At 34.5% G+C, this 25,831-nt stretch overlaps 1 protein-coding gene across 5 annotated transcripts in view; it reads left to right on the top strand.

Annotated features, from left to right (window-relative positions):
- The window catches only part of SREK1 (splicing regulatory glutamic acid and lysine rich protein 1), a 55,255-nt gene extending 31,494 nt beyond the window's left edge, over window positions 1-23,761 (top strand). For 2 of the 5 annotated variants that reach the window (XM_069096438.1, XM_069096442.1), the window contains exons 8-12: window positions 2,931-3,050; window positions 4,280-4,558; window positions 13,634-13,729; window positions 17,698-17,842; window positions 19,139-23,761. In XM_069096438.1, coding sequence (XP_068952539.1) covers window positions 2,931-3,050; window positions 4,280-4,558; window positions 13,634-13,729; window positions 17,698-17,842; window positions 19,139-19,291 — 793 coding nt within the window. In that variant the 3' untranslated portion in view covers window positions 19,292-23,761. The remainder of the gene's footprint in view (window positions 1-2,930; window positions 3,051-4,279; window positions 4,559-13,633; window positions 13,730-17,697; window positions 17,843-19,138) is intronic. The other 3 variants (XM_069096439.1, XM_069096440.1, XM_069096441.1) reach the window with 3 other exon arrangements.
- The last annotated feature ends 2,070 nt before the right edge of the window (window positions 23,762-25,831 follow it).

The following is a 25,831-nucleotide window of genomic DNA, read 5'->3' on the forward strand; positions in this document are numbered from 1 at the left end:
TAAATACTGTTGTTTTATCTCTTGAGGTGGGGTTTGTCATAGAAATTAAAAGAACTTATCTATTATACAGTGAAAGGGAAAAAGATGTGAGAACACCTCTTGAAGTTCAGTAGCTCAATTTTATCTTTTGATCAAGGAAGGAGATAGAGAATGAGTTCCTTTTAGAATTTCTACTACCTTCCCATCTTGCCCCCTTTTGGAATTTCTATTGCCTTCCCATTTCATCCTTTTTTTCTTTTTTCTGAAAGTTTTGAGTTCCAAATTCTGTCCATTTCTTCCTCCTACCTCCTGCCCCTGAAAACAGGTAAGCAGTCTGATATAGGTTACATGTACAATCATGTAACACATCATTTCCACATTAATCATTTTGTGGAAGAAAACTCAACCAGAAAAAAAAGAAAGAAAGTGAAAAATAGTATGCTTTGTTCTGTATTCAGACTCCATCAATTTTTTCTTTGGAGATGGGATAGCATTTTTTGTCACGAGTTCTTTGGGATTTTCTTGAGTATTGCTGAGATAAGTCATTCACAGTTGTTCATCTTACAGTATTGCTTTTACTGTGTATGGTGTTTTCCTGGTTCTGCTTACTTTGTTTTATATCAGTTCATGTACTTTCTTTTCTTTTCAAGCTCTTTTTTTGTTTTTGCTTTTGTTCCCTTTGCCTTGCACACAGTAGGCATTTCTGAATTGCTTCTTGGATTGCATAGGAATTGTTGTTACTCATTTCTTTTTTCCAATTAAAAAAATTTCTCTCTTCCTCCTTCTCTACCCTCACTACTCCCAATTGGGGGGGGATAAAATTCCTGTAATAAATATGCATAGATAGTCAAGCAAAACAAGTACCACACCGTCCATTTCCAAAAAGTATATGCGTTTCAGAGATCTAGCTAAGATAAAACTGTATATAAAAGATCTTCAATGTGCTCATTGTTTCTGCTGAATTACAGGGAAATATACCCAGTATACTCTGTGTTCTATACCTTGAGTCCATCTATCCTTAATATTTTCTCTTATACTGCTATTACAGTAAGGAACCATGGTTTCTTTTGGCTCTCACCTGCTAGGAAATACATAGCTCTTTTGAGGTTTTCTGAGTTTTTCTTGCTAGCAACAGAATACTACCCTTTCTCCTTTTTTTCCATTTAGAATCTTAAAGAAAAGACAATAGCAGAGGTAGGAGATGGGGCAACATAACTCTTCACCTCTGCCCTAAAACTACCATAATTGATCTCATCCTGGATCAGCACTGACTGTGGGGATGAGATGAGATGTTAGGACCTAGTAAGCAGCAGGCTTGGTTACAGTATATTAAAAAGTTATGAACTTGTCTTTACTTAAACATTAGCTTTTCAGTAGTATTTAGAAGGCTTACTTTTAAAATACATGTAAATATCACTGTAATTCTCCTTTATTATTCCTAGATGAAGTAATTCTTGATTTTAGCTTTTTTGAAGCTAATCAGAAAATTATAGTATTTACTTTATTGTTAAGTAGAGAGATGTTTAAATGATTTCTTTCTAACCAGAAAATGCAGCTGCTATTTTTTTTTAAAAAGGCATGTTAGAAGATTTTTATATTAAAATAAAAAGTTCACTAGAATCAAAGATGACTTAAGGGGGCTTTTCTCTTTGAAATTAGTTATCTTTTACATTTTATTGATGCCTTTCATTTTATTAATATCACAGTCATGTGATGAGAATTTCAAGTTAGAACCAATTAGTCAAGTTTAATATGTAAAAACACTATAAAAAATTAATTTTCTTTGAGGTTTTCACAGATAGGTTTAACATTCAGTGACTTATGATTATAAATTTAATGAAATACATATCTAGTCTGCTTCCTGGTGATTTTCAAGGATAATTGCAAAGTAACCAGTTTTGACTTAATGCCTGTTACCAAACTTAGTGGTTACTGCTGAGAACTTCAAAAGAAATCAACATCATGGACAGTTTTTAGTATTAACATGAAAATAAGCCTTGGAATAATTGAAGTTTTGAACGTTAAATATTGATGAACTGAGATGAAGATAAAAAGATTTTTTAAGTCATTTAGACTAATGGGAAAATTTGCACAAACTTTAGTTTACTAATTTACCATTGTTCACAGCTGAATTTCAAGTTCACTCAGAAGACATAAATTAAACATGAGTTATGTATTTTATAACTGTAGATTATTGAATATCAATGTATTTCTGAAAGCATATGTTATATGTAATAGCTAATAATAGTCAACAGTTACAGCGATTTAAGGTTTGCAAAGCACTTCAAACATTTACCTTGTTTTCTATCTACATATATGGAACTCTAGTTTGAAATTTTAAATATCTTCAAAATCATAAATTTTATATAAGATTGAGTGGCAAATTAAACACTGAGATACTGTACTAATTTTGAGAAAGTTTGAACTTTATAGTTAGCATCGTAAAATCACCTTATGCAAACATAGCTTGATTTTTTTTTTTCCTCTACTTAAATTCTTAATTGTAAAACTTTGGAAAAATTTTTTCAGTTTTATTTACATTTATGTCTTGATTTTTTTTTTTTGCCTTTTTGGAAGGCAATTGGGGTTAAGTAACTTGCCCAAGGTTACACGGCTAGTTTTTGTGTGTGTGTGTGGGTGTTAAGTGTCTGAGGCCGGAACCGAACTCTCGGGTCCTCCTGACTCTGGGGCCGGCGCTTTACTTGCTGTGCCACCTAGCTGCCCCTATGTCTTGATTTTAAAAGAACTTTTTAGCCAGTTTTTATATTTGTTAAACCAAAGCAGAATTAATAAATATTTTGTCTATGAGTAGGAAATTTGGTGAAAGATATTTCATTTTTTGATAGTAAATGTTTTTTAGGAATTACAAGAAGCAATAGAAACTTCCTTTCCCAACTTCTTGAGATGCCATAAATTGGGTCCAAGTATCTTCTGTTGTTTTTTCACTGTAGGAGCAGATCCCATAACAGGTCACGTTCAAGACAAAAAGATAGGCGTAGGTCCAAGAGTCCCTACAAAAAACGTTCTAAGTCTAAGGAGAGACGGAAGTCAAGGACTCGTTCACGTTCACGGTGAGTATAGAGGGAATTGTGGATCACATTTTTTTCCCCAGAAAGTGTGTAAGAGCTTGCACAAATATTTTTGAAAAGTCTAAATGTACTTAAACTTTGTAAGGTTACTTTAGGCAGACTTTGAGTAATAAAAAATTAGATGAAGTCCTTTATACATTTTTAACTTAATAGACTCTTTTATAAAAAAAGTTTTTGATGCCTTGTTTTTTGTATCATTATAGTTTTCCTCAGAATTCATCCCAGTCTTCCTCCCAGAGAAAGATTTCATATAACAAACTAATAGACTCTTGACTGAAATTAGTCTTCTGTTTGTTTTCCTTAAGTCAAAGTTGAAACAGCAATTCCATACTAACACTGTATTTGCCTTTTCTTCCACCAACAAGAATCGCTTATAAATGGGTTTGTACTGATGACATTGGGAGATGGCTCCCAGTTAGTTTTCCTTGACCACATGACTTTTTACCACATAATAAATTTGATAATTAAAACTAGTAACAAGTTTTCCTGTCCATTTTGAAGTGAAACATTTTGATAAGTTTAGATACCTAGGTTTGTTATAGATTGCAATGATTGATTTGCACTCGACTATTTTCTTTGCTTTGTCTGATCCCACCCACAAAATAGCCCCTGGGTCACAAAAGAACTCTTTGGTGTGAGCGCCTGGTGTAGCCAGTCATTCTTGAGATCACTGCCCCACGCAGACATGCTTGTCCTCTCTGCCCTGGCCAGATCTCATTTCCTTACCAGCATCTTAGGGTCAAGTGCTGTTAAATAAAATGGCGTTCTTTAGATTGATCTTCTGTAAACAGACCGCTCCCTCTCAGTACGGATTGCTTGCTCATCTGTTGGTCACTGTTCAGTTTGATAATTAATTCACATTGAAAATCCCCATTTATCCCCAAGGCTTGAGATTCTATACCAAAAAAACTCCCCCTGTCCAAAAGTCCTTATACTATTTTAACTTATTTTACTGTTACTCCAGACATTGCCAAAATTGGCTCCCACCAAACTTAGTTCTTGTTCAGTAGTTTTGTAGACTTGTGGATTATGTTGCATTTTAATGATTACTACACGTGCAGTTATGTAATGTTGTAGGTTAATTATTGACCTTTTTTTGTATTTGCATATATATATGTATATGTATTTGGTTAAAGAAGGGAGTACCAGGTGTCTTTTTGTTAGACATTTCTGTAGTGATTTTTTTTCTTTCTACTTTTTTTTAATAACAGGGACAAGAAAAAAGAAAAAGAAAATCGAGAAAAGATCAAGGAAAAAGAAAGACTGAGAGAAAAAGAAAGGGATAGAGACAGAGAAAGGGAAAAGGAACGGAGTAAAAATAAAGAAAGAGATCGAGAAAAGGACAGAGAGAGAGATCGGGAAAAAGATCAAGAAAAAGAGCAGGACAAGGAGCAGGCCAGAGAGATAGATGACAAAAGAAAGAAGGATAAGAAATCCAGAACGCCCCCCAGAAGTTACAATGCGTCCAGAAGATCTCGTAGTTCCAGCAGGTTTGCTAACATTTAAATTTTTTGCTGGGATGTTTCTTAGTTGTGTTGATGACCAATTGAAACATAATTTTTACCTCAGGAGAATGGAGTTAAATTCTGCAAAAGTAGAAAACAGTAGTATAAATTTAATTCCAAGAAAGAATCTCAGAAAGGTCGTCTCCTTCACTGTTTATTATTTCATGAGAATCTATAGTATCAGATAATCCCATCTTATGGTATATTTAGACCAGTGAAGAAGGAGGTAATTTAGACAGATTAGTTTTAGAGTCTTGGCAGCTCTATGAAAATTTGTTCTTAACTACTTATTTGTATTAGACATAGAATGCAAAGTTAATTTTGTGAATGCTTTTTCCCCTAAAAATTGAATGGTATTTCCTTTTCAAAATGGTTTCTGGTGTAGATCAAAATGGCATAGATTATTCTGGTCCATCTTCCTTATAAATTTCATAGAGTTGTAAAATCCTGGAAGTAGAAGGAATGTCAGTTCACCTAGTGAAACTTTGTCATTTTATAGTTGATGCCCTTAGAAGTCAATTGAATTTTCTATGGACGTATTATTAGTTAGCATCATAGTTAGGATTTTTGAAACTTACCTGGTTATTTAGAACTTCTTTGGGAAGAACCACCAATGATTTCATCATGCTGCTTTTGTCCTTTCAGCATTAAGGCATTATTTACTTAAAAAATTTTTTTTTCCAGTTGCATGTAAAAACAATATTTAACATTTGTTTATTAAAATTAAGTTTCAAAATTTTTTCCTTCCTCTTCCCCCTCTCTGAAAAGACAAGCAATTTGATTTAGACTATACATGTGCCATCATGCAAAACATATTTCCGTGTTAGCCATGTTGTAAAAGAAAATACAGACCACCCAAAAAAATCTCCCCCAAACCAAGAAAAAGAAAGTTAAAAAAAGGATGCTTCAGCCTGTGTTCAGACTATCAGTTCTTCTCTGGAGGTGGAAAGTATTTTTCATCTTTATAAGTCCTTAAGAATTCTCTTGGATTGTTGTACTGCTGAGAATAGCTAAGTTGATCATCATACAATATTTGTTACTATGTACAAATTCTCCTGGTTCTGCTACTTTACTTTGTATCAGTTCATGTAAATCTTTCCCGTTTTTTCTGAGAGTATCCTGCTCATCCTTTCTTACAGCACAAAAGTATTACTTCACAATCATGCCACAACTTGTTTACCCATTCCCCATTTGTTGGGCATCCCCCCAATTTCCAATTCTTTGCCACCACAAAAAGAGCTTCTTTAAATATTTCTGTACATATAGGTCCTTTTCCTTTGATCTCTTTACAGACCTAGTAGTATTGTGGGTTCAAAGGGTGACTTCATTTACTTACTGAGAATTGTTGCTATTTAGGTTTGCTGCCACAAGGTGGCAGTACGGTGCCACAGTCTCAGTTGTGAGCTAGAAAGGAGTCAAGATAAAAGGATAACATTTTAAGTGATAGTTCCTTTATTTAGTTAAGCGCTATTTTGAAAAATGACATGTTTTACTAATGTCTTCTTTTTTACTCCCCAGTAACGTCTTGATATTCCATTTCCTTCTCCCCCCAGTAATTGCAGCCAAAAAAAAGCAGTTCAAAGTGTCAGTGTCATTTGTTTATGTGGCATTTCATACTCTAGAATACTGAGAGGGAGAGGGAGTAAAGGATATTTGATCATCTGCTTGTACTAGCATTAGTCAATATATTTAGTCTGAGTTTAGCAAGTGTTTTGTTTATAGTGGAAAATTTTCTTTGAAATAACAGTCATTTCCTAAGGAAAAGCAACATTGTGTAATAGATAATATGAGGAAGACCATTAACGGTACTTTGTAAACTGTAAAATACTAAATGTAAGTTAAGGTTTATTCTGACACAATCTTAATAGTGATTGGAACTAATATTAGAACTCTGAAATTTAATTCAGTAACCACCTCTTTGTTTGCTCTTTAAGATTATTTGAAATGTAGGATTTTTTTTTTTTTTAATTTTTAATGGGGATATGTGTGGTATCTCTTTTCCTCTTCTTTCTTAGTCCTATGTCTTCCTGTCTTGGAGACCACAAGGAACTGCTTAGGAGTAGGGTCAGAAAGAATTTGGGAAGAAAATATTATGGTCTCACTATTTCCTTTCTGCCCATGACACTTTTTTCACTAAGTAAAAAGAAGTCTTTTTCTATCTAATTTCAAATAAAGAGGAAGAGCTCCTACCCTTGTTATTTGACTTATTGCTACATAATTTTAAAGTTGATTAATACAATTTTATCCAGGTTTATGTAGAAATTCTTAGCACTTGGCTTTTAAAAACTCTTTCAGATGCAGAAATTTTAAAGTGATAGGATCCCTTAGTACAGAAAAAGGGGATTGCAGTGTCCTCTGTTTTCATTGGTATAGGAAAGTGCCTTTATTGATCTAGGTTGTAGAAAGCTGTGTAGGTCACTGAGAAGTTAAGTGACTCTGCTAGAGTCACATAATGTAAATTAGGCAGGACTTAAACCCATATCTTCTTGGCTTCACTGCCTGGTTCTCTATCCCTTGTGCCAGACTGCCTCTTTTAAAGTGATAGGGTATCTTAGAACAGAAAATGAAGCAAAACATTTTTATACTTCCATTGTCTCAATGTCTACATTCCCCTTTAGCCCAATTTTGATCTAGTTTTTGTTTCTCCTGAAGATACTGTCTTAAATATCAATAGTGACCTTCTAATTTAAAAAAAAAAGTATAATGGAGAATCAGAGTCAAGATGGCAGAATAAAAGCAGGAACTTGCCTGAGCTCTCTCCTGAACCTCTCCCAAATACCTTTAAATAATAACTAAACAAATTCTAGAGTGGCAGAATCCACAAAAAGATGGGGTGAAACAATTTTCCAGCCCAAAACAACTTAGAAGATCGGCAGACATCAGGGTGAGATAGGAGTGCAATCCAGTGCAGGCTGTGCCAGCTCAGACCAGACCCCCGCAAACCAGGAACAGGCCTCGGGGTGACTCAATCAGTGGCAACATTAGCGATTTTCAGACCTCTCGGCCCACAGATGGTAAGGGGATCAGACAGTGGGTCAGACGAAAGTTTACAGACTTCCCTTTGCTGGCAACAGGGGCAGGACTCATGCATTCTCTATACTTGGATCTGGTTTACAGTCCTAGGTCTAAATCCCAGTGCAAGGAGGAACACTAGCCCAGCAGAGTTTGTTGCTGCAGGGACCCTGGCTCAGGTTGTGGTGGTTCACAAACCAGTGCCCGGTACAGGAGAGAAATAAACACACCTCTCCCTAGATCATGCCACCTTGGAGGAGCCAAAAACTCCCAGAATTACCTCTGAAAACAGCTGCACAAAAAACCTGAAACTTGGGACAGTGCCCCCTCTGCTTGGGAAGCAGAGCTACACTTTAGCATAGAGTTTAAAGTCAAGAAATAGGCTGTAGAGGGGTGGCCAGGTAGCTCAGCGAGAAAGAGCACTGGCTCCACTGTCGGGATGACTTGTGGATCGAATCCAGGCTCAGACACTTAGCACCCACCCAGAAACCTTGAGCAAGTTACTTAACCCCAATTGCTTAGGGGCGGCCAGGTGGCTCATCAAGTAAGAGCATCGGCTCCAGTGTCGGGATGACCTGGGTTCAAATCCGGGCTCAGATACTTAGCACCACACCCAGAAATAACTGGCCGTGTAACCTTGCGCAAGTTACTTAACCCCGATTGCTTTAAAAAAAAAAATAGGCTATAGAATGAGCAAACAGAACCTCTGACTATAGAAAGTCACTATGGTGACATGGACGATCCAAATACATTTAGAAGAAGGCAACAGGGGCGACTAGGTGGCGCAGTGAATAGAGCACCAGCCCTGGAGTCAAAAACTAGTCATCTGATCTTGGGCAAGTCACTTAACGCCAATTGCCTTCCAAAAAAAAAAAAAAGGAAGCAACAAAGACAAAATTACTGCATCCAAAGCTTCCAAAGAAAAATAGGAATTGGTCTCAGCCATGGAAGAGCTCAAAAAGGATGTTAAAAATCAGGTAAGAGAGGTAGAGAAAGAATTGGGAAGAAAAATGCTAGTGATGCAAGAAAACCATGAAAAAAGAATCAACAGCTTAGTAAAGGAGGAAAACCTGAAGAAAATAACACCTTAAAAAACAGAATAGGTCAAATGGCAAAAGAGGCACAAAAAACCCATGAAGAGAAGGGTGCCTTGAAAAGTGGAATTGGTCTAATGGAAAAAGATATACAAAAATTCACTTAAGAGAAGAGGTCTTTAAAAAGTAGAATTGACCAAATGCAAAAGAAGGTATAATAGCTCGATGAAGATAATTCCTTTAAAGTTAGAATTGGGCAAGTAGACAGCTGCTAACTTTATGAGACATCAGGAAAAAATCAAAATCAAAAGAATGAAAAAATAGAAAAGTGATCTATCTCATTGGAAAAATAACTGATGTGGAAAAAAGATCCAGGAGAGATAATTTAAGAATTATTGAACTACCTTAAAGTCATGATTAAAAGAGCTTAGACAGGGGCATCCAGGTAGCACAGTGAGTGAGAGCACTGGCCCCAGAGTTGGGATGACCTGGGATCGAATCCGGGCTCAGACACTTAGCACCACACCCAGAAACACCTGGCCATATAACCTTGAGCAAGTTACTTAACCCCAGTTGCTTTAAAAAAAAAAAAAAAGAGCTTAGACATCATTTTTTAAGAAATTACTAAGGAAAACTGCCCTGATATTCTAGAATGAAAGGGTAAAATAGAAATTGAAAGAATTCACCAATCACCTCCTGAAAGAGATCCCAAAATGAAAACTCCCAGGAATATTATAGCCAAATTCCAGACCTCCCAGATCAAGGAGAAAATTCTGCAAGCAGCCAAAAAGAAACAATTCAAATGTCAAAATAACACAAGTTTCAGCAGCTTCTACATTAAAGCATCAGAGGGCTTGGAATAAGATATTCTGGAGGGCAGAAGAGCTAGGATTACAACCAAGAATCACGTAGCAAAACTGAGTATAATCTTCGAGGGAAGGGGGAGGGGTAGGAATGGACATTCAGTGAAGTAGAGGACTTTAAAACATTCTTGCTGAAAAGACCAGAACTGAATAGGAAATCTTACTTTCAAATGCAAGATGTAAAAGAAGCATAAAAAAGGTAAATTGGAGAGAGAGATCATATGGATAGGGATTTGATAAGGTTAAACTGTTTATATTCCTACATGGGAAAATTATATTTACAGCTCCTAAAATCTTTCTCATTATTAGGGCAGTTAGAAGGAGTAAACAGACAGAAAGCAGAGGTTCAATGTGTTTGGCATCAATGAGTTCAGTGTGATGGTATGACTATCTAAAAAAATAAAATTGAAGTATGAAAAAAAGGCACTGGAAGAAGGAGAAAGGAGAGGTAGAATGGGATATGTTATGTGACATAAAAGAGGCTGAAAGAGATTTTACAGTGGAGGGGGAAGCAGAGAATAGAGTACATAAACCTTACTCATCAGAATTGGCTAAAAGAGGGAACAATATACACACTCAGTGGGGTATAGAAATAGCAGTTTGGGGGAAGTAAAAATCAGAAGCAAAACACTTGCGTGGACAAGGTAAAAAGAGAAGGGAGAGCAGGATAAATGGGGAGAACAGGATGGAGGGAAATACATACTTGATAATCATTCTGTTTTCCTCCCTTGCTTGTCATTGTTAATCACTTTCTTTTTGAAATATTCTTTTCCCTTCTGTGACACTGCTTAATCCTGGTTCTTTTTTCTCACAGTTGTTTCTTTGTTTACTTTTTCTCCTCCCTAGAAATGTAAGAATTAGTCAAGGTCCTGTACCTGAAGTCTGCTGGTTTCATTCTATTCTCTCCAGCAGTCTTAAACACATCCCACATATACCTTCTGTATCATAGATAACTCCCTAGTCATTCTTATGAGTTTATGTCCTGAGAACTAGTCTCACATTTCTAATTGTCTAGTGGGTAGTTATGCTTGGATATCCCTGTGATACCTCAAATATCAAGCTTATCTTTTTCATATTAAAATACATATTTTTCAGATGTTTTTGTTTATATCATCAACAATTTCAAGTCACTGGGCTCAAAACTTTTAAGCATCTTTGACTTCTTTCTTCTCCCATAAACTATCAGTTATCAAGCCCTGCTGTTCTAATTCTAAAGAGTACTTCAAAAACCCTGTGCCTGCTCACTACTCTTTTTAAGTCTCTTTTGCTCTATTGTCTCAACCCTTATATTTCTCTTCATTCTAAATACATCATAAGATGGTCTTAATTTTGAGAAAGTTTAATCTACATAAAGAGAAAAACTCTTATTTCATTGTTATGTTCAGAAACCTCCCATGATTTCTCATTGCCTACATAATAAATTTAAAATTTCTTAGCTTAATATTGAAGGTTTTCTAGTCTTTGGCTCCACCCTTCTTTCCAGCCTTAGTTCCTAGTACTTACTATATTACCCTAGCATCTATTTCAAAGTGCTTTTTAAACAAAGTCTTGTATTTTTCTGACTCTTTGCCCTTTTATTCATGTTCTGACTAGAGTATCCTTCTCCCCTCATTGCCCCTTCTGTCTCTTTTGAAATTCTGACTAGTTTTCAGAGCCAAGGATAATTAGACCACCTACTTTATGAAACCTTTCCTAAATTTTTTTCCTTGCATGTTCCTACTAACCAAATTAATATATTATCTTTTTTTCTTCTGAACTTTTTGCTTTTCTTCCTTTGTTGATTAGACATTGGAAAAGATGTAAAAATAAGTTGTGGTTCCTTCAAAGAGTTTGGTTTAGTTTTATATTGCTCTTATTTCTCAGCTTTTAATCTTCTCAAGGGTGGCAAGGGTATCTTTTATCCCTTTTTGGATGAAATATGTTACTTAAGACTCTCAGGTGTCAGAAAACTACTAGGACTGAAAAAAAAAATTAGCCACATCAGTTCTTGATGGCCTAAAACTTTAAAATTTCCAATTTCTTTTTCTCTTATATATAGTTTTAGAAGAGCTCTTAAAAATCTTCAATTTCTTACTGTCTTTCAGTGATATTTCACTTCTTTAATGCCCTGATTTATTTAGTATACAGGAAAAATTTTAAGCTCTTAAAATTGTCTTTTGAATATTTTTGACTAACATTTTCTTCAAATCTTACTTCAGTTTAATAATTGATAAGATTGACATTGGATGTCTCCTTTTGTCCTATAAATTATTTGCTATGTAATTCACCGACCTTAAAGGTTCAGTAAAGGAAGTGTAATTGATAGCAATAAGACTCATCAACTCTATTGAGTATAAATTTTGTTTACTGCCATCAACAAATAATATTTATTAATCCTTATGTGCATGATTCCACATATGCAGCTGTAACAGACGGTTTCTTATCCCATGGACTAGTGTGCTTACTATTGGTCTGCAAAGCAGAACTAGAAAACAAATTGGGTCTGCAGTGACATTTCATGACTATTCATGCTATTAAAATAGCACCCTTGTTTCTATGCTGAGAATGACATTGGATTTCGGCAGAAATTATCATTTCATTTTCACCAAGGGAAGGCTTCAGAGAGGAAGTGTGTGGTATTAGAAGAATTTTTTTAAAATAAAGGGAATAGAGTCTTCAGTGAAATTAGGAGTGATCTGTCACAATCTTGAAGTCCTCATTTTTTGATATTATTTGCGTGTGATTTAATGTTCTTGGAGTACTTTATATGTTTTGTTCCTGTTATAAATGAAGGAAATTCTTGCTAGTTTTTGAGAAGCTTAGTGAGGTCAAAAACTATTATTCATATTTGTCATTTGAGTTCTATTCTTGTATTCACAGAGTAGAACTCAAATACTTTTAAAATATGTTTTTTAGAATCTGCCGTAAGATGTATTCTACATTTTCACAAATATTCAGACATTAACTGCTACCAAATTAATAACTCCTGCCATTCAAGTTTAGATTACTCATTTTTTTTTTCTTTGTGTAATCTTGTTAAAATTGTTGTGGACCCTTTTTGCTTTAGTTTTGAAGTCTTTATCATGCTATTATTTGTTGATTTTTAAAGCAGTAACACATTGTTACTCAAGAATGTTTTAGGGGCGGCCAGGTGGCGCAGTGAGTAAGAGCACTGGCCCCAGAGTCGGGATGACCTGGGATCAAATCTGGGCTCAGATACTTAGCACCACACCCAGAAATAACTGGCCGTGTAACCTTGAGCAAGTTACTTAACCCCAATTGCTTTAAAAAAAAAAAAAAGAATGTTTTGAATTTGACACAACTCAAAAGTAAGATTTTACCATGTTTTAATAACAACTATGCTGCTAAAAATAATTAATTTTAGATTATTACTAGAATAATTGTAAGGAGAGATAAAGATGGTCAGATACATCTCTTGGGGTGAAAAAGGGAAGGTTTTCTGGAAAACAAACAAAAAGAAATGAATTTTTCATTCTTATGGAAAATTTTCAAGTTCAACTTGTAATTTCTTTTTCCCAATGAGCTTAAGTTTTTCTTAAAGCTTACCTTGTCTCTTTCAAGTTACTTTTCCACAGTGGGGGCAGCAAGAATTTAAAAGTATATGTGAGAGGGATGGCTAAGGTGGTGCAGTGAATAGAGCACCAGCCCTGGAATCATAAGGACCTGAGTTCAAATTTATCCTCAGACACTTGACACACTTACTAGCCATGTGACCTTGGGCAAGTCACTTAACCCCAATTGCCCTACCTTCCCCCCTCCAAAAAAGAAAAAGAAAATCAAGACAATTCTAAGCAAAAGATAAAAACAATTTTTAAAAAAGTAAATATGAGAGATGATTTTAATAGCAACACATTCTAGGCAAGAAATTATTATGAGAAAATCTAAAATAACTGCTGTTATTTTTCCTTACTCAAATGGAGACCAAGAAAAAAAGATAATTTTTCTTCTCTTCTGAATAGAAACTTAGAAAAAGTTGGTTTTCTTATTTCCATTATGCTCATTGTGGCATAAATTTGTTTAATTTATCATGTATGTAGCAAATTAGAGAGCATATAACACACTTAGATCAAGTTTTTTTTTTTTTTAGTTTGGTATTTTAAATGGTGTTTGTTATTTCTAGTTTTAAAATACCCAAATCTTGGAATTTTCAGAGAAAGACGTAGGAGGAAGAGCAGAAGTCCTTCTAAATCACCAAAAACATCAAAAACCCTAAAAAGAAAGTCTTCTCGGTCTCCATCACCCCGGAGGTAAGTTTATATAATAGCATTATTTTGATTTAATTGGGTTAAAAAAATGTTTTATTGATATTTAATTTTAGCAGTAGTCACTTCTGGATGTTTCCTCCACCCCCAGTTTGAACCTTCTCATGTAACAAAGAAAAACAGTTAAGCCCAAATAGCCCACAGCAATCATGTCCAACATTGTAGACAACATTCTGCCATGGTATTGCCTTGTTTCTGTGCCAAGGAAGAGGAAAATGTATTTAATTTTTGGTTCTCTAGATGATTTTTTTTTAGTCCACAAGAGAGTTTTGACTTGTGTCATTTAAAGTTTGGCTTCTTTTTAGTGATACTGTAATTTACATTGTTGTAATCATGGTATACATAATTCTTCTGGTTTTCATTATTTCACTTTGCAACAAGTAATACTAGTTCATTTAGAACTTCTGTGTTTCTCTGAATGTAGGGAAACTGGGTTGTATCATTGATACAGGTCAACATCTCATTTCCAACTTGGGTAATTAGATAGTTGCCTGGGACATTGAGAGGTTTAATGACCTGTCACGGTCGTATAGTTAATTTGTGTCAGTGGCAGGAATTGAACCCAGACTGCTTGAGTCCAAAACTATTTCTCTATCATAGTTAATTTGTGTCAGTGGCAGGAATTGAACCCAGACTGCTTGAGTCCAAAACTACTTCTCTATCATTTCTTACTACACTAAGTGTTCCATTACATTCATAATCCAGGCTCAGCTGTTCTCCAGTATACACCTACTTTGTTTCCAGTTCTTTGCTGCTCTTTGTCAATTTTGGAACTTTGTTTATCTCAGACCTACCAAGGGAGATCATTTCAGTACTGAGTCAAAGGTTTTTAGCAGTTTGTAATGGTAATGTAATTTTGAATTTGAAGATCCCTTTTGTGTTGGCAAAAGTAGCAGGTACTTAGCACTTAGTAACTGATCAAGCCTCTGATTGGGGGAACAGAAGGTATGAACTCCTGCCCCTTGTTACTGACATAACAGGAAGCTGGCTGAAGGAAGTGAAGTAGGTAATAACTGTGTATATAAGAAAAGCCCCAGAGAGGCACAGTCAGAATTTCCTTGAGACCAAGATCTGGTGGCAGAACAGCTACAGAAGAATGGAGAACTGGGTCCTGAGAACTTGTGGTGGTGGAGCTTCTTCTGAACAGGAGCCTGGAATCCGGAGCCAGAAGCCCCAGAGCCCAGGAGCCCAGGTGACTAAAGCATGACTGGGATGCAGAGACTTTGTTCATTTTTGGCTTGGTTGAGCCTTGAATTCCTCAGAGCAGAAATGGTGAAGGAGCTGACATGGACCAGACCCTCTGAACACCAGTGTGGAGCAGGACCAACCCAGAGAGCTGGTCAAGGAATTGGGAGCTGTCTGCCATTGAACCCCAGGTGACAGTCTGGTGAATCCAGGTAGAATCTGGGACCATGGAAGGGGATCCAGGGAATCTGAGAACAGGCCCCAAGTCAAGATGAAGAAAAGACCTCTCCTTGGGTACTGAGTAATTATGGAATTATAGTTTACTAGTGACCTAAGGGGTGAAGGGTTTTGTGTATGATACTTAGTAAGATTTTGCTGAATAAGTGACTGATTTGAGTACTTTGACTATTTGACTCAAGTTACTGATTAGTGACTGATTGAGTTAATCAAGACTTTGCCCCAAGAGTGGAAGATTTTGAGACTACTGATAAGTGACTAATTGAGTTAATCAAGACTTTGCCCCAAGAGTGGAAGACTTTAGTGACTGATTGAATTAACTTAAGAGTGACTATTTTGATTTGAAACTATGTTGTGAATATTATATTGTGATTTTCTGTGATAAGTTGAAATATGGTGAATGCTGTATTTTGAATTCTGCTGTATCTTGATTTTTCATGGATGTTTTGCTTTTGTTATGAAATAGAGTGATCACTATACTGAGTAATCAGAACCTTAAAAAAAGCTGTTCACAGTAGCAGTTCTTTTGGAAAGCTTCTGTGCATGGCATTACACAGTTCAGTCTCTTTTCTTGCCTAATTTCACATTGTTATCCAAGAAAGATGAACCAATTCACAGCTTTCTCTACCAAGTGTTTTACTATGCCTTTTTTTTCCCACAGCCTTTTCAGTGTCGACTTACTTTTTTGGGGCCATCTTTGATAGTTAGTGAATAGTCAGCATATATTTATTAAGTGTTTACTATATGCCAAGCACTGTGTTAAGCTCTAGAAATAGAAAAGAAAGGTAAAAACAAGCAGTTCTTGCTCTTAAGGAATTCACAGTCTGATAGAGGGACTTCAAACAAATAGGTGGAAACAAGAGATGTGTGTGTGTCTGTATGTATATCGATACGTGTGTATGTGTGTGTGTACATGCACACACATAGACAGGATAAATTGGAGATAAAGGGGAGGCACTAGCATTAAAGGGTTTGAGAAGGGCTTCTCATTGAAGGTGGGATTTTAACTGGGACTTGAAGGAAATTAAGGAGAATCTTTCTTTGATGAGGGAATTAACTGACCCAGCAACAACATAAGATTAACTTTTTTTCTCTAATGAAATCATTTATATGTCTATCTTGGTGCTTTCATATTCTTTCCCATTTTAGTCTAAGGGTGTCATTATAAGGTTAATAAATACACTGATAGAATATGAATTTAGAGACAGTGGCAAGTTCAGAAATAGAATTCCAGCTTATTGACTCACAATCTTGTACTTAAGACTGCTTTAAAAAATGTTTCATTGCTGCTTTTTGTTTTCACCTTAGCGCTTCACAGTGCCCTTACCACCAAAGTCTCTCTTGTAACAAAGGAAGATTTTTAAGCAAAATAAACCAATTAATTGACCATGTCTGATGATATATATATATATATATATATATATATATATATATATATATTTCCACACAGTCTGTATACCTCCCTGTTGAGGAAAGGGGAGGCATATTTTCCTATCTACCAGTCTCTTAGGGTCAAGATAGGTCAGTACATTGATTGGAGTATAACCAATGCTGCAGATAATTTATTTACTAATCTTCAGGTAGCCCATTTCATTTTGAACTCTGGATTGTTTGAAAATACGTAGTGTGTTTTGGTTAAATTTTTGTTGATGTGTAGGAAATACTTGTTTTTTCTTTTCTTTGTACATGTACTTAACTTACAAAGAGCATTTTCAAATATATGGGTTCCTTTTTTGAGCTGCTGTTTCTTATTTTTCACCTGTTATTTTACTTAGATTTATTAATTATATGTTATATGAGTTAAGCCATGAAAATTGGGATATTGTCCCTAAAAGATTATTATTTGTAAAGAAAGACAGGATATTTTTAAAAAGTCTTTCTATTTAGAGTCAAGTGAATGAAAACATTAGAATCAATAGTAATACCAGCCATTTAGAAAGGGAACACTATTTCTGATGCATAGAGTTACATTAACAATCTCATACAGGTAGTTTGATTTTTAATTTTCTCACATTATTATTGATTTGTCCTTAGAGGCATGTTTGACCTCTGTCCATTCTTGTGATCATAATGATCAGATTTTTCTTTATTGAATAGGGGGGAGAGGTGAATTCTGGGCCTACTCTATTCAGTTTCAGGATTATGATGATAATGCTTGAGTCCTGAAAGCTGCTTTCATAGCTTCTGCCTGGTACTATATTATTATTCTTCTCTAATTTGAATATTTTTTCCCCCGGGGGAACACAAAGTACTTGTTTTCCTTTTCACAAATCTAGAAAAATGATAATCTTATTTTTTAGACTTACTAAAATTAATCATAAAATTATTTTATTTTAAACACTCAGATGATTTACAGAAAGTTGTCGTTTTAAAATGGTTTTAAAAAAAAATAATGACCATATGGGAGCAGTTGGTATTATTTTACGGAATTTTTGTGTTAGTGTTTGAGACTACTGAATAAGAATAATAGTGTCACAAAAATGTCATTTCAGCATTTTTAGAACTTAATGGTTTTGATCAATGTTCTTAAGCAGAAATAAAAAGGATAAAAAGAAGGAAAAAGAAAAGGACCAAAATATAGAAAGAAAAGAGAGAGAACGTTCAACATCTAAGAAAAAGAGCTTTAAAGACAAAGATGTGAAAGACAAACTGGAAAAGAACACAAGTACATTGAAGGTAAACATAGTCATCTGATACTTAAAGAGTTACATTAATGATGACCAGTAATGTCTTTATGAACATTGATGATGACCAATAATGTCTTTATGACTTAGTCTACAAAAAAAAATGTTTTCTTGTCAGTTTTAAAATAGACTTTTGAAGGGAGCAGATAAAATGAACTTTTGCACACAGTAGATGCTTAATAAGTATTTATTGAATGACATCTGAAGTGGAATTTGCAAACTATTTTTAAAAGATTATTGTTGTTTATTTGTTTTTAGTAGTGTCTGACTCTTCATGACTCCTTTTTGGGTTTTCTTGGTAAAGATACTGGAGTAGTTTGTCATTTCCTTCTCCAGCTTGTTTTACAGATGAGGAACTGAGGCAAACAGGGTTAAGTGACTTGCCCAAGGTCACATAGCTAATAAGTGTCTGAGGCCAAAGTAGAGTCTTCCTGGCCCCAGACTGGCGCTCTATCCACTAAACCACTTAGCTGCCTCATTTTTAAGAAGATAGTAGATATAAAAGTAAAACATTTTCGGAGCACGTACAAATAAGAAAAAAATTTTTTATTTTTGGGTCTATGTTATTTCTACTCAGTTCTTTTTAAAAATACTTATTTGCTTCAGTAAACTTTAGTAGTCATTCTGATGAAAAATCAGAACATAATTGATTTAGTAATGTAAAATTAAAAAATCCAGTTAGTTGAATTAGAAATGTCATTTAGTGTTAGGCCACATTCTGACAATTGACTGAGCTTTTCCCAGGTTTGTAAGGTAGGTATTTTGGAAATATATTAACTCTGAAAATATTGGTAAAATATTATTATATTTTAAAATCATGTCAGTGATAAACTTTTTTATCTCATAGGCTCATGCTATTGTAGGTAGGAAACTAAAATGCTTGCAGTAGTTCTGGGGAAAAGTAATTTACGGCATCCTATTCTGTTACTTTTTCATTTCACTCCCCTTTTGCCCAGAGCAGGCTTTATCATGAGAAATACTAGCTTCCTTTCCCACCATATTAGTTTCTTTCCTTTGGCTTCTGGATTGCAAATTCTCTCTGGATTCCTTGAAGCAGTTGAAAACTGGCTTAACCTCTTTTTCCAGTTGATCAGCAGCAGTTAGTTTCTATTCCAGTATTAACCATTTCTCCCCATTGCCTGATTTGTTTGTCCACCAACTTTAAAAATGTATTATAATTTTTTTGAAGTTGGTTGAAAGTTCATTTTTAGTTGATTTGCGAAATGTATGTGTTAAAATGATAAAAATGGATAATCTTGAAAATACATGTGTGTTTTTAATATTCTAGGAGAAAGAACACAGTAACGAAGTACCGGATATAGTAAGTGAAAAAATAGATGATGACAAAGAAACTCCAAAGACTGATGAAAACAAAGTACAGCAGAATGGGAATTGCCAACCAAATGAAGAAAACCTTACTGCCAAGGCAGAAACGATATAGGGCCAATAGATGTGTCCCACTAAATGAAACTGTAGAGTGGAATCCAAAGCTTTTAATTCTTTCATTAAAAAGCCAACAGTAAAGCAGTCCCATCGAATGTCGATGTGTATGAACAGCTCTTACAGTTGTCAGATGACTTTATAGTCATCTTACTAGAGAGAAAGGAAACCAAGCATGGACATTATGAAAACAAGGGTTGTTATCCAAACTGGCTCATCTAAAATCCATGCATTTCCATGATGGCTGACCTATTTTTGAAATGATTTAAGTGTTTGCCAAGGACCATTACAAAGATCTGAATCTGCAATGCTCAGAAAAATGGAAGATAATGTATTGGAGGCTGTTCAAATATTGCTAGTTGAATTTTGTATTTTGCTTTTTTGTTTTAATTTCAATATATATTGTTTGATGATGTGCTTGAAAATGGTGCAAAATATATAAATACACCCCTGTAAATGAAATAAGACATTACTTCACGGTTTTACAGTGATTGTGTTAAATGCCTACCAATAGGTTTTCATTTGCTCACAATTTGGGACACCAGTTCTTTATCTAAAATATTTTTTCAGATTAAAATTGCTTAAATGTGTGGATTTTTTAAAAAGTAGTTTAGTGATGCATGCTAACTGTTCCATTCCTCCAAAGGAAAAGCAACCATGTTGAATACTAATATGCTTATTTTTTTTCCTCCCAAAGTGAGCATATCTTTTGACCTTTGTTAATATTTTGAAGTTTATTTTTGTGTCTGGTCAGCTGCAAATGGCATAGGTGTTCTTAACAAAAGGAAACCTGGTTTTCAAAACAGGCTATGGGAGCACAAGCTGAAGCTTTAGTGCCTTCTAGTGTTTTCTAGTATTTTATATGTGCTAGTCCTCAGTTCATACTGAACCTAGATAGCTATGACACCCACCCACATAGAGAAATGTGCAAGTAGTATGGAAGAACAGCTTCTTAGTTCACCTAATACAAGAAAGGTCAGGTCTTTATGGACAGGTTTATAGCATGAAGCAAAAATACAGCTTAGGGACCATTGGTTTTATATTCTTGTAGCTGAAAGTGAAGCATGTTCTTATTTTGCCTAAATCAAAGGAAGCCCTTTAATTCTCTACATTGGATGGCCTTAATCATTACCTCGCAATCATTTTTTCTAATGCTGGTTATGTGATGTGCAAAAACTGTACCTGAAAGGGGTAAAGGTATGTATGGCTTTTTCTTTTTTTTTCCCCAAAGGATTACATTTACTTGAGTTTAAACTACAGGTCAGTCATTCTTGGGGTCAGCTTTTTGTAAGAAAGCACTTATGTTGGAGAATGACATGTATGAAGATTTTTTCCAAAAAGCTCAACTCATGCTTTCAGAATTCCTTACATCATGTTAGATTTTCCCAAGAAGTCATACCTTTTAATTAGCTCCTAATATTAAATCAAGTATAATTATGTTAATGCAACATAATACAATCAAATTTACTCAGTTGCCTTACCTCATGAAAAATTACTTCTGTAAATTTAGAAAGCTGAATAGCGTGCTCCTTACCTCCTTTTCATTTGATTTTCCTTTAATGGTTAATACTATTGAAACTAAAGTTTTGTGGAGAACGGAAAGTTGCCCATATTTCAAGTAATGAATCCTGGTTTGATTATGAAGCTGCTTAATCACTCTTCACATGTTCAGAATTATAGTTTTTTGCCACTGTGTACATTAAAACTTTGTAAAATGCTTTACTATGTAAAGTATAGATGGTCATTTTTAATGCTTCAGCCACATTCAGCTGGCTGGTAAAACAGCTTATTCTCATAAAAGAGTAACTTGTGTGGATGGAAAGACCAGAGGATTGTGTGTTTTGCAACAACTGTCTTATTTATGATATGTAACTAGTGTAGAGCAAACATTGTTTGAATCTTTGTTATCCTTACTACCACTTCACTAATAAAATCAAGTGTTTTTAGAGGGAAGTTTTTGTTTATGCATTTCAGAAGAGCATTTTAGTATATCCTGCCCTAATTCTACTTGGTTTAGTAGAGACCTTTCATTTGAAAAATGCATTCTTATAGACTGTCTATGAAACAGTCACTTAAGACTCTGTTTTTTGGTTGAACTCTGATCTCAGTTAAATGAACTTTGGTTTAGTTAAAATTAATTTAGTTGCTGCTGCTGATTTTTCTTAGTATTTACCTTTTAAAATAATCTTAATATTCAAAAGTACTGATTTTTTTTTAAATTGGAAAATGAACAGCAAATGATTTACAAACCTAAACAAAGAGCTCTAGGAAGTTAAATTAGATTATAATTTTCCTAAATGATGTGAGAAAATCTGATTAATAACAGTGGTTTCCGGATTCAGAGATGGCATGTCCTTAAAAGCATATATTTTCCATTTCAGCATTACTGCTCTATTGCATTTTAATTTACTTTGCTTAAAGACTTGGTTTTCCATTTTATCACCTCATTCTCTAGCTTCCCATTTGACAGGAATATTTTGAATTAAGAGTTTAGAGACAACCATTTTGAGATTTGATACCTCTCTAATTTGTAGATTTCCTTGTAATTTAATTAAACAAACCATTCTTCTTTTCTGGGACCACAGTAGATAATACATATGCCTTGCCTTCTGGCAAGCCTTATTATTCAACAGTGTTACGTACTGAACAGATAAGCAACAAGTCAGTCCATCCTAAGTTTGGTTTAATAAATAAACTGGGTTTCTTAACTTAAAAAAAAAAAAATGTGTACCTAGTTTTCAACCAGTACAATTTTTTATCTGATGCAAATTAACTTCATAGTAAAGCTTTCTGTGTAGTTTTAATTTTTCCCCGTGTTACAGAATTCATTTCTTAGAGAAGTTAAAAGTACTTTGCTATTGTTGGGAATATTATAGACTGGGATTTCAACATGTATTTTAAAGTAACCAATAATCTAAGATACTTTTTGATATTAAGAGATTTTCTTCTCTGGTGCTAACCATTTCCAGAACTATCAGTATCTAATGTTTTTTTTTTTCAAACTGTTACCTATCTTTTTAGATTAGAATGAACAACAGTCACTGACACAAATATAGGGTTTAGTCTTCAAATGAAGGAACTCATAAATTAATGAATTATTTCTGTGGAAATCAAACAGCAAGGGTTTTTGTTTTTTAGCCTATTGAAGTATTTTGTGTGTATGGATTGATTTTTAGCAACTGAATTAGTAGTAGAAACTAAGCCATTTTATGATGTGCTTTTTAAAATTGAAACCATAAATTTGAATAATTTATCTTTCATAAATTCAATACCATTAACTTAAGATTCTAGTTCTGTGGGATCTCAAGTAGGAGGATTAGGTGTCAAATGTTCCCTACATGTTTTCATAGTTTTATTTTGCACTATCCCTCCATTCAGTAGATTCTTATATTCTGTTGAGCCAACTCAAAGTGGCTTATTTTATACTCATCTGTTGATAACATTTGAAAATTTAAAATCAGATTGTTTTCATACTTCAAAAATAATGTAATGTTCTTGAAAGGTGCTGAATTGACAGTTCTGGAGAGAGGCACCTTCAGCATGAATAACAAATCTAAATATCTCTTAACATATTCAACAAATGTGCCTCATCCTGCCTTACAGGTCCTTTTCAGGGGCAGAATATTTTCATTGGTGAAGTGCCCTTGCTCTGGAATAAAAATGATTCCTAAGGCAAAAGCCACTAAACCAGCTAGACTTTTTGACCATGTTCAGTTAGATTGGATTTGTTAACTCATAATAAATCTATTCCCATTTTATTCTAATTCAATTCTCTGTCCTAGAATTTTATTTCTATTATCAATTTATAGCAGTCTTAAATATGATACTTTTATGACTTAAATAAATTTTAGCTTTTGGTCTCTTCTGATTTTTACATGTCGCCTTACCCTGATATAATTTTTCAAATTAAAAACTGCCAAATTTTGGATGATCTTGCATGCATTTCACCTCTGAGGCACGAAGAACTTAATTCTTTATTGTTTTTAGGTCCCTCCAGTCTAGCTCTAAGGCATCTTTTAAAGCATAAACAATTACTTCCAGATTCTTGGAAATCACTTGGAGAATCTAGAACTAATGAAGTTGGTTTGCACCAGTTTTAGGCTACCAGTGGATAATGAACTGCTAGGGAAAGAAGCAGAGAAGGATCTGCTTGAGAAATCCTTAATTTTCATAGTGGTTTATTTTTTATTAGATCTTAACTATGTAGCTTATACAATCAATTCAGTTGAACAGTTAAATAATATCCCACATTTTGATCTCATTTAGTTTTATCAAATAATGCTTGTTACATGATTCTCTTGGTTATAAAGCAGAGAGATTAAAATTTAAACATCTAAAGAAATAATGTGCTACATGGGTGGTATATATTTGTGGGTAGAGCCAATATTAAATGGTACTAGTAAAGCTATGTCCAATGATGCTGCTATTATGTTGCTATATTTTTAATAAAATTAAACTCTTAAAAATCTTACCACTTGGTGACATTTATTGATACTTTCCAAAGTCCATGGGTCATCTGGTGAATTTTTTGATGCTGTTGAATATTGGACCACCTTTATTTCATGACCAGTGTATTATAATAGCTCCATTACAAGTGTTGATGTTTTGCACAACAGTGATTTACCACATAAAATTTTGTTTTTACAGGTAAGAGCTACACTCATCCAACTAATTGAATTTTTTTTGTTGCTTTGGCTAAACTTTACTAAATGGCATATTTTTATGACGAAAAGAGCATATTTTTTTTGCAATGCCTGATGGAATACTTAATCAGAAATATATTACTCTATCTTTTGCCTCAGTTATTACTTCAAGTTGCATATTTAATTATGATTTAAGTTTATGGTTTTAAATTTAGACGTTTGGGCAGTTGACCAAGGGATGGCATTAATGAAGTCAATGTTATAGAATTCTCCACCTTAATTCTTTTCTCACTATTATGTGGTTGGAGGTTGAACCTAAATGTCTCCCCCACCTCAATCCCTCACCCTTAGTCAAACATTTTCAATTCAATAAGTATTGTATCTGCTATGTGTCAGGGACTGTGTTCAGTGTTGGGAGCATAATGACAAAAATGAAGAGTTCATGTTCTACTGGGAGGCAACAATATGTACAAGATAAGTCCGACTTAGAAAAGTGGTTTTGGTGCTGGGGACGGACAGCACTAACAATTAGGATCAAGAAAGACCTTATTTAGGGAGTAGCATTTGAGTTGACCTTTGAAGGTGAAATTAGAGGTTCCAAGGGGGAGAGGTGAGAATTGGGCTCCTACTCTGCAAAAGTATAGAGAGAGGAGACAGTATTCTCTGATGGGAATCAGCAAATAGATCAGTTTGGAATAGAATACATGAGAGGGAATACTATCAAATCATTTCATTAGTCCATGGGCTGAAGGATAAAACATTTAAACTAGGATGGTGATCATGTGCTGGGAGAGAACCAGGAGGGATGTGAGATTGCGAAGGTAGATTTGATTGGTCTTGGAAATTGATTAGAAATGAAGGGTGGGGCAGAGTGAAAGACCAAAGACAATAGTTTGTAAACTTGGGCGCCTGAGAGGCTGATTGATGTTGGGAGGAAAAATGAGCCTTATCTAAGCTATCTAGCAGTTATTGATAATGGAATGGAAATAGATGAGACTAGAGAGCTGTAGGTATGTGGGTTGTCTTCATAGATAAATGTAATTGAACCCTGAGACTTGAGATCAGGGAAGGCCTATAACAGAATCTGACTGACCACTGGGTACAGTGACAGTACAAGTTCATTACCACTACTTGCAAAGTCATTTGAAAGAGGGTTAACATTCATTGGGCATCCTTTTGGATTCTAGGTAGCTTGCTCAAAACTGGCTTTCTCTAGTACAAAATGTGCATTCTCTCAGTCAAGGCTATGGCTGCATGCCCCTACTAGAGCTTCCAGACAGGGTATCTAAACTTGCATCCTTATAAAGCTGTATCTTTAAAAATGTTTATTGACAGTTTTTGTTTTTACCTAAGTAACCTCTATAACTTTCTCCTCTTCCTTTCAAGAGAACCATTCCATATAAAAAAAAAAAATTTTTTTTAAGAAAAAGAGGATCAGCCAAAAAGAAATACATCAAGAGAATCTGAAAATATATGCTATGTTCCACACTTACCACTGCAAAAGAGGAGGGGGAGGTGAAAAAGACAATTATTAACACAATGCATAAATGCCTAAATGATAGATTTTTTTTTTAAATGAAAGAGACTACTGTGAATTAAAAAAAAAATCAGTCATTTTGGAAAAATACCCCGAGAGGCTCATTTTTTGGAAAGTGTATATAATACACTCTCTTGAGTAATGTGTTATCTTCATTTATTATTGCATTTTACAATATGAATGTGACTTCTAATTAGGGCTGCTAACACACTAGAGTAGTGTGCAATTTTATGCTCATCTAAGTCAGATTTACTTTGTTGCATCAAAGATGTCTTCATTTCTCTCCATCATGTTCACTTTTTTTCAAATTTAAGTTACAGAAGTGTATAGTACTTTACCCTTCCAGAAAATAACTTTATAC

This window comes from Petaurus breviceps, unplaced genomic scaffold, assembly GCF_028583685.1.
Source record: "Petaurus breviceps papuanus isolate PSGF00001 unplaced genomic scaffold, PetGlider_PUasm1.0 229, whole genome shotgun sequence".
NCBI lineage: Eukaryota > Metazoa > Chordata > Mammalia > Diprotodontia > Petauridae > Petaurus > Petaurus breviceps.